The sequence below is a fragment of the Rhinopithecus bieti genome, unplaced genomic scaffold, assembly GCF_001698545.2.
Source record: "Rhinopithecus bieti isolate Rb0 unplaced genomic scaffold, ASM169854v2 scaffold_10347, whole genome shotgun sequence".
Taxonomy (NCBI): Eukaryota; Metazoa; Chordata; class Mammalia; order Primates; family Cercopithecidae; genus Rhinopithecus; species Rhinopithecus bieti.
In genome coordinates, this window is record NW_016806836.1 from 2,441,204 (window position 1) to 2,453,441 (window position 12,238).

The 12,238-nt window shown below is 49.1% G+C and overlaps 1 protein-coding gene across 1 annotated transcript; it reads right to left on the reverse strand.

Annotated features, from left to right (window-relative positions):
- Positions 1 to 6,111: 6,111 nt before the first annotated feature.
- On the reverse strand, positions 6,112 to 11,263 carry WFDC2 (WAP four-disulfide core domain 2). Its single transcript, XM_017877961.1, has 4 exons — positions 11,117 to 11,263; positions 10,442 to 10,585; positions 7,547 to 7,699; positions 6,112 to 6,273 (listed from the first exon to the last, which is right to left on the reverse strand). The coding sequence occupies exons 1-3, from the start codon at positions 11,190 to 11,192 to the stop codon at positions 7,548 to 7,550; spliced, it is 372 nt and encodes a 123-aa protein (XP_017733450.1). The 5' UTR covers positions 11,193 to 11,263; the 3' UTR covers positions 6,112 to 6,273; position 7,547.
- Positions 11,264 to 12,238: the final 975 nt, after the last annotated feature.

Consider the following 12,238-nt stretch of genomic DNA (forward strand, 5'->3'; position numbering starts at 1 on the left):
GTTAGCAATTCCTCTAACCTTTTTCCAAGGTTCTTAGCTTTCTTGCATTGGGGTTAGAACATGCTCCTTTAGCTTGGAGGAATTTGTTATTACCCACCTTCTGAAGCCTGCTTCTGTCAATTCGTGAAACTCATTCTCCATCCAGTTTTGTTCCCTTACTGGCGAGGAGTTGTGATCCTTTGGAGGAGAAGAGGTGTTCTGTGCTTGGAATTTTCAGCCTTTTTGTGCTGGTTTCTCCCCATCTTCATGGATTTATCTACCTTTGGTCTTTGATGGTGATGACCTTTGGATGAGATTTCTGAGTGGACGTCGTTTTTGTTGATGTTGATGCTATTCCTTTCTGTTTGTTAGTTTTCCTTCTAACAGGCCCCTCAGCTGCAGGTCTGTTGGAGTTTGCTGGAGGTCCACTCCAGACCCTGTTTGCCTGGCTATCACCAGCGGAGGCTGCAGAACAGCAAAGATTGCTGCCTGTTCCTTCCTCTGGAAGCTTTGTCCCAGAGGGGCACCTGCCAGGTGCCAGCTGGAGCTCTCCTGTATGAGGTGTCAGTCAGCCCCTGCTGGAAGGTGTCTCCCAGTCAGGAGACACAGAAGTCAGGGACTCACTTGAGGAGGCAGTCTGACCCTTAGCAGAGCTCGAACACTATGCTGGGAGATCATCTGCTCTCTTCAGAACTGGCAGGCAGGCTGAAGTCATGCCCACAGCTGCCCCTTCCCCCAGGTGCTCTGTCCCAGGGAGATGGGAGTTTTATCTATAAGTCCCTGACTAGGGCTGCTGCCTTTTTTTCAGCGATGCCCTGCCCAGAGAGGAGGAATCTAGAGAGGCATTCTGGCCACAGCAGCTTTGCCAAGCTGCACTGGGCTCTGCCCAGTTTGAATTTCCTGGTGGCTTTGTTTATTCTGTGAGGGGAAAACCGCCTACTCAAGCCTCAGTAATGGTGGACGCTCCACCCCCAACCAAGCTCGAGAATCCCAGGTTGACTTCAGATTGCTGTGCTGGCAGCGAGAATTTCAAGCCAGTGGATCTTAGCTTGCTGTGCTCTGTCGGGGTGGGATCCACTGAACTAGACTACTTGGCTCTCTGGCTTCAGCCCCCTTTCCGGGGGAGTGAATGGTTCTGTCTCACTGGCATTCCAGGCGCCACTGGAGTATGAAAAAAAAAAAATCCTGCAGCTAGCTCAGTGTCTGCCCAAATGGCCGCCCAGTTTTGTGCTTGAAACCCAGGGCCCTGGTGGTGTAGGCACCCGAGGGAATCTCTTGGTCTGTGGGTTGCGAAGACTGTGGGAAAAGCATAGTATCTGCTCCAGAGTGCACCGTTCCTCATGACACAGTCCCTCACAGCTTCCCTTGGCTAGGGGAGGGAGTTCCCTGACCCCTTGGGCTTCCCAGGTGAGGTGACACCCTACCCTGCCTCTGCTTGCCCTCTATGGGCTGCACCCGCTGTCTAACCAGTCCCAATGAGATGAGCCATGTACCTCATTTGAAAATGCAGAAATCACCTGCTTTCTGCGTTGATCTCACTGGGAGCTGCTGACTAGATATCCGGCCATCTTGAAAGCTGAACCTAAATTTTTTTTTTTTTTTTTTTTAAGATGGAATCTCGCTCTGTCGCCCAGACTGGAGTGCAGTGGCATGATCTTGGCTCACTACAACCTCCATCCTCCTGGGTGCAAGCGATTCTTCTGCCTCAGCCTTCCAAGTAGCTGGGATTACAGGTGCATGCCACCATGCCCAGCTAATTTTTTTGTATTTTTAGTAGAGGGGGGATCTTGAAGTCCTGATTTCCAATGATCCACCCGCCTCAGCTTCCCAAAGTGTGGGATTACAGGCGTGAGCCACCACACCCGGTGATCTGTCGGCCACTTTCATTGTCCTCTACAGCTAATCACCCAATTCTGTGCCTGTGTTTTACAACAAAAACCTGCACGTTTATAGCAGCTTTATTTATAATTGCCGAAAGTTGGAAGCAACCAAGACGTCCCTCAGTTGACGAATGGATTTGCCTGGGCCTGGCTCCCCTCTATCTAAACAGGAAGTGGAGTGTGATTGTGTGTGTGTGTGTATGTGTGTGTTAGTGGAAGGATGTGTGGTTTCTCTCTGCATGGATGAATGAGTGTATTTGGAGGGTCACAGTGCTGAGAGACTGTAACTGGGATTAGGTTTATGGGAATGAGTGAAGATTATAAGTGTGTAACCCCTCACATGTGTACTGTACTTTATACTTTAAGTGGCAGCATAGTGCTTAACAATGGCAGCAGCGGTTAACACATAGACTCTGGAGCTAGATTTCTTGGGGTTCAAATTCTGCCTCAATTCTGTGTGACCTTAGGCAAATTACTTAACTTCTCAGTGCCTTAGTTTCCTCACTTGTAACACGAGGAAATATTAACGATCCCTCCCCCTCTTTTAGGATTATTGTGAGAATTAGAAGAGTTAATACATGTTAGGGGCTTAACATAATACCTGGCATGTAGTAAGAGCTAATTAAGTGTTCACTGTTATAATTTCTCATTGTAACTACAGAGTAGTTTGATATTTCAGGGAGAAATAATATGTTTGTTTCCACTGCTTTCACAACCCTGTGTTGTAATTAGCACTGGTTCCGCTGACACCTAAAGACACAGAGGCTCTGGGAGATTTCTGGCTCTAGGCCATAAAGTCCCACAAAGACAGAGTTGGGACTCAAGCTGAGATCCTGTGATTCTACTGGGGAGCAGGAGGAGGGATTTGCAGGTGATCTTTCTGGGCCTCCTGAGAGCAGCTTGGGTGCCCAAGATGGACTCAGACAGGCAGCTCTGCTGTATGTGAAGCCAAGTGAGGGGCAGTGGGGGGAGCATGCTGCAGGTACAACTTAACCTCCCTGTATCCCCTCTGCCCACTTACCCTTACTCCTTTTCTACCCAGATAAGGAGGGTTCCTGCCCCAGGTGAACAGTAACTTCCCCAGCTCGGCCTCTGTCGGGACCAGTGCCAGGTGGACAGCCAGTGTCCTGGCCGGATGAAATGCTGCCACAATGGCTGTGGGAAAGTGTCCTGTGTCACTCCCAATTTCTGAGGTAGGTGAATGGGAGAGAGAAAGCACATCGATGGCCAGGTGTTGTGGGAAACAGGAGAAAACGTCATCCAGGCAGAGGTGAAGGGAGGTTAGTTGCAGAGACAGTTGGGAAAGGTGTACTAGAGGAGTGACCCTCAGCCTGTTCTAAAAGAAGAGTGAAAGGTAGGCAGTCTGATGAGCTGCAGTGGGGAGGCTGTCTCAGGTGGAGGGAACAGAATAAGCAAAAGCTTGGCCAGGTATGGTGGCTCATGCCTGTAATCCCAGCACTTTGGGAGGCTGAGGTGGGCGGATCACCTGAGATCGGGAGTTCAAGACCAGCCTGACCAACGTGGATAAACCCCATCTCTACTAAAAATACCCCCCAAAAAANGTCAAAGAAGAGCTATTCTTTGAGCTATTAGACTCTAGGTAAGGCCTGTGGACATGTGGAGTTGGGGATGCCCCTCACTATGCTGGAAAGAGACCTTATCTGCATCTTTGTCTCGTATCTTAGGCTCCACACCTGCTACATAATTAAAATCACTCACTTATCGGGTTTTCAGCAAAATAAAAGTTGCTAAGAGTTAACAGTGTAACATGTAATTGAGACTACTAAATAAACGTTTTACATGCAAGGTGTGTTAGGAAAATGAAATGTGTTTTCGGTAAAAGATTATAAGAAGGCATGGAGATGTGGGAGTTTTCAGCTACACTAGTTTAGAGGGTTAAAGGTTTTAAGTAAGATAGGATAAAGCTGAAGGTTTGAGCAAGTTGTGATAGGTTTGTGAAAGATTAATCTTATAAAAGAAATTCTGTGTGTGAACATATTGGCTAAAGTGATAATATTCAGTTTTTTTTGTAAATTGAACATTGGAATAAAAGCACAAAAGGATTTTCTTGGAGCACTGATCTGCTCTTTAACAAAATTTATAAAGGGTCATAAGATTTATGAGAATCTTACCTTAGGGTCAAACATTAAAATGAAGATATTTGTCTAAGGTTCTACTAAGAATTGGGTTTGATATTAATAGTATACTAATGCAAAGGTGAAATTTGGCTTTCTCTTTTGAACAAGATTTTCCATGAATGAAGTTTTGCCTTTTAAAATTTTGAGTTATTTTGGCTAGATGACTTAGGATGGCCTACAATTCTTTTATAATATCAAGTGTTTTAAACCTTTGATAGTAACAAACTTTCCAAAACCAAATTATAAATTATGTCTTTTCTGACCTAATTAATCTTATAGCTATTAGGTCCCCTAAAGTCCAAAAATGACATATTTGGCTTATTTGGTATAAAAATTATACAGGAAGCATTGTCAAATATGAAATGGTGTTTAGCTTTCTTTGGGCTGTATTTGTATAAATATGTTATTAGTATGTGTTCCAAAATTATTGGAAAGTCCTGTAATTCTGATATGGCTTAGTGTATATAATTAATAATTATAACTTGTGTAAAATTGTTGTATGCCACAGAAGTAACCAAAATTCTTAGTCAATTGTGGCCTTAGTAGTGGCTGTTCTAAGACTTTTTGTCACCCACAGACAATTATTGTCTTGTTTTCTCTTCAAAAGGTGGCTTATAATCAGCTATAAGATTTGACAGGTGCTGTTGAATGCAGGTTTCTGATAACTTTGGAGACTGTGACATTAGAATCGAGGAAGAACTTTCAGGACTCTCATGGAGAGCTGAAATGTTCATGAATATCAAGCAGAACAGGTGTTAACTGTATAGACTGAACTAATAGACTAAAACAACCCTTTTATTACTTTTACTTAAAATGTTGCTGATCTTTGTTTTTCAGAGCCAAGAAAACTTTTATTTGTAGTTTTTTTTTTAAAGAAAAAAGATGGAGTCTCTGTCATCCAGGCTGGAGTGCAGTGGTGTGATCTGAGCTCACTCCACCTCCCGGGTTAAGGCAGTTCTCTTGCCTCAGCCTCCAGAGTAGCTGGGATTACAGGTGCATGCCACCATGCCTGGCTAATTTTTGTATTTTTAGTAGAGATGGGGTTTGGCCATGTTGGCCAGGCTGGTCTCAAACTCCTGATCTCAGGTGATCCACCCGCCTCCGCCTCCCAAAGTGCTGGGATTACAGGCGTGAGCCACTGCGCCCAGCCCAATGATCATGTTAGAGAGATAGTTTAACAACTACCCGACCATCACCTGATAGTCACCCAACATTCCTGGGTGTGTGACGGGGAGCCCTCTCTTGTCCTGCTCATGTCTACCTACTCTAGCAGATGGAAAGAGATGATAGAGATAGGGAGTGAGGAGAGAAGGGGATAGAGAGAGGAATGTACATAGACAGAGGGGCATTAAGAGAAGGGGCATGGAGAGAGAGGATGGAGAAGAAGGAATAGAGGAGAGAGAAAGAATAGAGTGAGGCATAGAGGGGGAATAGAAAGGAAAAGAGGAAGAAACAGAGAAGGGAGAGAGAAAGGATTGAGAGTTGGGGATACACATCTGAAAAGAAACAAGAAACTGAGAACAATTGTTGTCTCCATAGAAAACAACTTGGTGGCTGGGGTGGAAGGTGGAGGCAGGGGGTAAAGGGTGAAATACACTTTTCATTGTATATCTTTTTTTAATCTTTTGAGTTTTGATGTATATGACTATATTACTTATATAAAATAAAACTTTAAAGTATCAACAAGAGAGGATCCTGGCTTTGCCATCTTTCTGTGTGGCCACTGGCAAGTAACCTCATGGAGTCCAGGTCTATGACAGGGGTATGTTGTTAACCACTCTGGGGACTGTTTTGAGGAGCCAGAGGATCTCATAAGCAAACCTCCCAGCACCGTGTCTGGCACCTGGTACATGCTGCTGCTATTATCAGCACTCCCAGCAATGAATCTGAGTGGCTTTGGAAGCATCCCACCACCCATCTGAGCCGCTGTTTTCTCATCCATCCCCCTGGAGGAATAATGACCAGATTCACAGGGTTGGTGCAAGGATCCACCAGGAGAGTGCTAACACCTACCAGATGATCCTTCTCTGGACTTCATGCCTGGATGATCTGGTCACACCCTTAACACTTGCCCACCTACCTTAGCCCAACTCAGGGGAGACAGAGACAGAACGTGCTGAAAGTGGTTACTTTATTGGTTGGAAAAGGGAGAAGCTGTGGTCAGCCCAGGAGGGAATACAGAGGCCAGAAAAAGGGAAGGGCAGGTGGGCTGGAACCAGATGCAGGGCCAGGCAGAAAGTTTCTCTCCCCACTGCTCAGCCTGGTGGTGGCTGGAGCTGGAGGAAGAAAATGATAACAACACCATCAACAACAATATCCATTAGATTAGGCAAGAGTACCTGCAGCTTAAATCCTAGACCAGCTCCTTGACCCCACCCCATCCCACAAACACATGCAGCAAAGCCTCACCTTCTGGCGGGGCTCTGCTTGCATTTTCTACAGATTCTAGACATACTCTTCTCCTTCAGACCATCCCTAGCAGGCACCTGGGTATACTGTGGTCCCGGATGTCCACTGTGGCCTTCCTGAGGGACCATGGCCATTTCTTTCCCTAAGAATCCCTCTACTATTAGGAAGTTCTGCCATGCCTTCATTCCTTAGGTTTAAATGGGATTATCTGATCCATTAGATCTTATTTAGCTGCATTTTATAAGCAAGATAACTGTGACTCAGGGAGGTGAAAGGCTAGGTAAGTGTCAGAGCTAACATTTGAACCTGGGTCTTCTTGACTGCAAAGCCTATCCATGCAGTTGGCATCTGAGAGCTCTGGCTTCAGGGAGACCATAGCTTAGTTTAGAGAAACCATAGTTCCCTCTCGGGCACCAACAGCACACTCCCTCTCTGGGCTTCAGTTGCTCACCTGTGCACTATTGAATTCTTTCAGTTATCTTCAGATTCCTTTGCTGAGAAATTGTTAAAAGTAGCACATGACAAACACAAGATTTCAGCCCAAGGGTACCACCAAGCTCTTGCTTTTTTTTTTTTTTTTTTTTTAAATTTGAGACGGAGTTTCGCTCTTGTTGCCCAGGCTGGAGTGCAATGGTGACATCTCGGCTCACCACAACCTCTGTCTCCCAGGTTCAAGTGATTCTCCTGCCTCAGCCTCCTGAGTAGCTGGGATTATAGGCACCCACCACCAAGCCCATAAAGGTTTTTTGGTTTGTTTTTTTGGTTTTTTGGTTTTTTTGGGGGGTATTTTTAGTAGAGATGGGGTTTATCCACGTTGGTCAGGCTGGTCTTGAACTCCCGATCTCAGGTGATCCGCCCACCTCAGCCTCCCAAAGTGCTGGGATTACAGGCATGAGCCACCATACCTGGCCAAGCTTTTGCTTATTCTGTTCCCTCCACCTGAGACAGCCTCCCCACTGCAGCTCATCAGACTGCCTACCTTTCACTCTTCTTTTAGAACAGGCTGAGGGTCACTCCTCTAGTACACCTTTCCCAACTGTCTCTGCAACTAACCTCCCTTCACCTCTGCCTGGATGACGTTTTCTCCTGTTTCCCACAACACCTGGCCATCGATGTGCTTTCTCTCTCCCATTCACCTACCTCAGAAATTGGGAGTGACACAGGACACTTTCCCACAGCCATTGTGGCAGCATTTCATCCGGCCAGGACACTGGCTGTCCACCTGGCACTGGTCCCGACAGAGGCCGAGCTGGGGGAAGTTACTGTTCACCTGGGGGCAGGAACCCTCCTTATCTGGGTAGAAAAAGGAGTAAGGGTAAGTGGGCAGAGGGGATACAGGGAGGTTAAGTTGTACCTGCAGCATGCTCCCCCCACTGCCCCTCACTTGGCTTCACATACAGCAGAGCTGCCTGTCTGAGTCCATCTTGGGCACCCAAGCTGCTCTCAGGAGGCCCAGAAAGATCACCTGCAAATCCCTCCTCCTGCTCCCCAGTAGAATCACAGGATCTCAGCTTGAGTCCCAACTCTGTCTTTGTGGGACTTTATGGCCTAGAGCCAGAAATCTCCCAGAGCCTCTGTGTCTTTAGGTGTCAGCGGAACCAGTGCTAATTACAACACAGGGTTGTGAAAGCAGTGGAAACAAACATATTATTTCTCCCTGAAATATCAAACTACTCTGTAGTTACAATGAGAAATTATAACAGTGAACACTTAATTAGCTCTTACTACATGCCAGGTATTATGTTAAGCCCCTAACATGTATTAACTCTTCTAATTCTCACAATAATCCTAAAAGAGGGGGAGGGATCGTTAATATTTCCTCGTGTTACAAGTGAGGAAACTAAGGCACTGAGAAGTTAAGTAATTTGCCTAAGGTCACACAGATTCTTAAGGATCTAGGACAAGAAATAACATTTGACCCAGCAATCCCATTACTGGCTATATACCCAAAGGATTATAAATCATTCGACAATAAAGACACGTGCACATGTATGTTTATTGCAACACTGTTCACAATAGCAAAGACTTGGAACCAACCCAAATGCCCATCAATGATAGACTGGATAAAGAAAATGTGGCACGTATACACCATAGAATACTATGCAGCCATAACAAATGATGAGTTCACATTCTTTGCAGAGACATGGATGAAGCTGGAAACCATCATTCTCAGCAAACTAACACAAGAACAGAAAACCAAACACTGCATGTTCTCATAAGTGGGAGTTGAACAATGAGAACACATGGACACAGGGAGGGGAACATCACACACCAGGGCCTGTCAGGGAGGTTGGGGGTTAGGGGAGGGATAGCATTAGGAGAAATACCTAATGTAGATGATGGGTTGATGGGTGCAGCAAATCACCATGGCACATGTATACCTAGGTAACAAACCTGCACGTTCTGCACATGTACCCCAGAACTTAAAGTATAATACAAAAAAAAAAAAATTTAAAAATTTGCCGACAGTCTTGACTTCCTAATACAAAGAAATTCATTCTCTTGAAAGGAGTAGGAGCCTTCAATATTGGGCTGTCCTGGGAATAAATGGGGAACCATTTATGATCAAAACAAGCCACTGTATATGGAGTATCTTCCCACTAATAGACACTTCACATGCATTATTTCATTTAGTCCTCATGACAATCCTATAGAATTTGGAATTATTCCCATTTTAGAGCAGAGGCTCAGAGAGGTAAAACAACATGCTCAGGATCACACAACTAGAAAATGGCAGAACTAGGATTCAAACCTCCAAGCTTCCTCCCTGGCACAGGAGGCCATCTGACCTTGTCCCTCTTCCTGCCTCAGTCTGTCCATCTGAGATAAGGGAACAAATTCTTCATCCATCAAACAGCAAAGACTCCCTCCTTTGCTCCTCCACCTCTCTCATCTGCCTGCTGCCTGCTTTCTCTCCAAATCTTCCTCTCTCCTTCTGGTCCTCCTCTCCCTGGCCCAGAGGAGGGGACTCCTGACCTTGAAGCTGCCCTTGGTGGGCTGCCAGTCCCCCTCCACTTACCACTTCCCTGCTGGTCGGTGTCTGGAGTCACCATATTACAAACCTTCCCAGCCTGTGCTGACATCTTCAGGGAAATAACAAAGAGGAAAAGTCACAGGGGCTGTATTCTGGGAAAGAACATCATTACTGTACCTTGGTTCTCTCCAGGTCCTATCCCTGCCTCTAATACTCAGCAGTTCCCTCTGGAGAAGGAGAAGCTGAGATTCCATGTTGTCTAAGCCACCCCCTGCTCTGATCAGCCTGGTGGAGACACTGCAGCTCCAGCAAGCACCTTTGAAGGAGGCCCCAGCTCGAGCTCACTCAATCCTTAGAGTGGAAGCGATTGACTGAAAGACAACAAACGGCGATACAGTGTCCGGGGAGGATTCCTCGCTTTCTTCGAATCACTCAGCCAGTTGGCCCGAAAGGCAAAAGCTGAACCCTCACTATGACTCCTGTAGCCATGGGATGGCCGTGTGACCTTGGGCAAGAACATTTTTTTCTCGCCGATGCTCCCTTCCACATCTTTAAGATGAGCGGAACACTTTCCTAAATCTGTAAAGTTCCTTTCCGCCTGGACAGAGGAATTGGGGAAAATCTTGCCAGGCTAGGCCCTCCCAGTCTTTCCCCAGAGCTGGGGAGGCCCCAGGGAGGGACTCCAAGAGGAGAGGTGAGTGCCCCAGGCTCCCGGCTTTCCCGCAGGGCAGGCTCCGGCCGGTACTAGAAGGAAACTGCGGCCCCGGGTCCACAGGCCGTGGGGAACAATGTCCCGGCTGTGCGTGCCCGGAAGCCCGTCATGCACCAGAGACTCGAATCCAGCTAGGGGTGGGGACCCCCCTTGGCTGCGCTTCAACGACGCCTTTGTCTCCCCCGGGACCGTGCGAGGGAGAGCACTGGCGGATCTGGTTTCATCCGTCTTGACTTTCCCAGGGGTCCCCGGGTCCGGGGGCGCCCCTGTTCCCGGAACCCAGGCCCTCCCGCCTCCTCCCAGCCCAGCGCGGCCCCGCCCCATCCCCGCTAGGCCGCGGTGGGGTTACCATTGGGCAGAGAGCAGAAGGTGGCGCAGCCCGCGCTGCAGCACTTGAGGTTGTCCGCGCATTCGCTGTCCGAGACACACTCCCGCGTGCAGTTCTGGTCAGCCTGGAGCTCGGGGCACACGCCCGTCTTCTGTGCTCCTGTGCCTGGAAGGGCAGGCCCGTGACAGTGGAGGGTGGGGCGTAGCGCCAGCCCCAGAGGATGCCCACCTCCTGCTCCAAACTTTAACTCCAAGGAATTCTCAGTCTCTGGCCCTAGGAGTCCCCTTACTGCCCCCAGAGACTCCCACTTCCAGACCAGGAGGAGTCCCTAGTCCCCGGGAGTACCAGAGCTTCCTAACCCTCGGCGTCGGCGCCCTCGGATCTCAGCCCTAGGGGACCCCGCACAGCTGAGTGTCTAGGAGCTTCCGAGGTCGACGCAGAGCAGCCCCCACCCCCAGCCCACTGCAGCCACGGAGTGTCTGCGTTCAGCACAGAACCCTCCCAAATTTCAGCCATCAGTGGTCTCTCCACCTCCAGCACATTGGACCCCACACCCTAGGCTCCAAGGGTCCCCGCTACTTCCGCCCCAGTAATTCCCACTTCCCCAGCCTCCAGAGGCTACGCCTCCGCCTGGCTCCATCCTGGAGCTCGTGGCTCGGCCCCTCTGGGCGCTGGGCCTCTCCCCGCCCCACTCACCTGGGACTAGGGTAAAGCCGAACAGCAGCAGGCCAAGGAGGGCGGCGGCTAGCGAGCCTAGGCGACAGGCAGGCATGGTGCTATGCCGGGGCGGGGTGCAGGTGTGAGCCGCTGCTCAGGTGCAGGGATTTAACCGCGCGCGCGGGAGGGGGGGGGGGGGTAGGGGTGGAGCTGAGCGGGGAAGGGCAGGGTGGAGGGCTTTGCAGGCACCGCGGGCGGGCTGCCACCTGAGGTCATTTCACAATCCCTCAGGATCAGGTATCACTCTTGGCCCCGGTGGGAACCAGGAACTTAAAGCAGCTTCCAGGACATGACCAGCTGCGGCTGGACCCTTGTCCACTCCTCCCTCCTGACCTCCCTCCTGGGGCCTGAGGGCCAAGGCTCAGGGCTACTGGGTTTCTTTTTTTTTTTTTAGACGGAGTCTTGCTCTGTCGCCCAGGCTGGAGTGCAGTGGCCGGATCTCAGCTCACTGCAAGCTCCGCCTCCCGGGTTCACGCCATTCTCCTGCCTCAGCCTCCCGAGTAGCTGGGACTACAGGCGCCCGCCACCTCGCCTGGCTAGTTTTTTTTTTTTTTTTTTTTTTGTATTTTTTAGTAGAGACTGGGTTTCACCGTGTTAGTCAGGATGGTTCGATCTCCTGACCTCGTGATCCGCCCGTCTCGGCCTCCCAAAGTGCTGGGATTACAGGCTTGAGCCACCGCGCCCGGCCTCCTGGGTTTCTATTCCAAGACTCCGAGGTTTCTCCAGAGTGTCCCCAGTCGGGGGTTGAGGAGGATGGGGCAGGGCCCGCAGGGAGGCAGTAGAGCGTGCAAGTTAAAGGGTTCTATTTGGGGTTAGCCAGATGAGAGGGCAGATCCCCCTTGATGGAGGGCTAGGGTAGTGATACAGAGCACATAGTAGGGGCTACAGAAATAGCACTTATTATTGATAAACAAACCCTCCTCACCAGAAACAGGCCCAGGAAGGTGAAGCACCTACCAGTCTCAAGCCATTTGGGTGTGTGTTTCTGCCACCCTTTCTTTGCCCTACCAGCCCCTGATCAGGGCTGACTGTGCCAGGCTCCGGGCTCCTTGTCTCAAGGAATCATGCCAGCAAACCTCTGACCGGAGAGTTACTGTTATC

What these genes read in the sequence shown, in the direction of transcription:
- WFDC2 (XM_017877961.1), bottom strand. Translation starts at nt 11,192, where the DNA reads ATGCCTGCCTGTCGCCTAGGCTCGCTAGCCGCCGCCCTCCTTGGCCTG. An exon ending in CGGCTTTACCCTAGTCCCAG is followed by an intron (nt 10,586 to 11,116) that starts GTGAGTGGGGCG and finishes CTGCCCTTCCAG; the next exon opens with GCACAGGAGCACAGAAGACG. An exon ending in CTTCTGCTCTCTGCCCAATG is followed by an intron (nt 7,700 to 10,441) that starts GTAACCCCACCG and finishes TTTTCTACCCAG; the next exon opens with ATAAGGAGGGTTCCTGCCCC.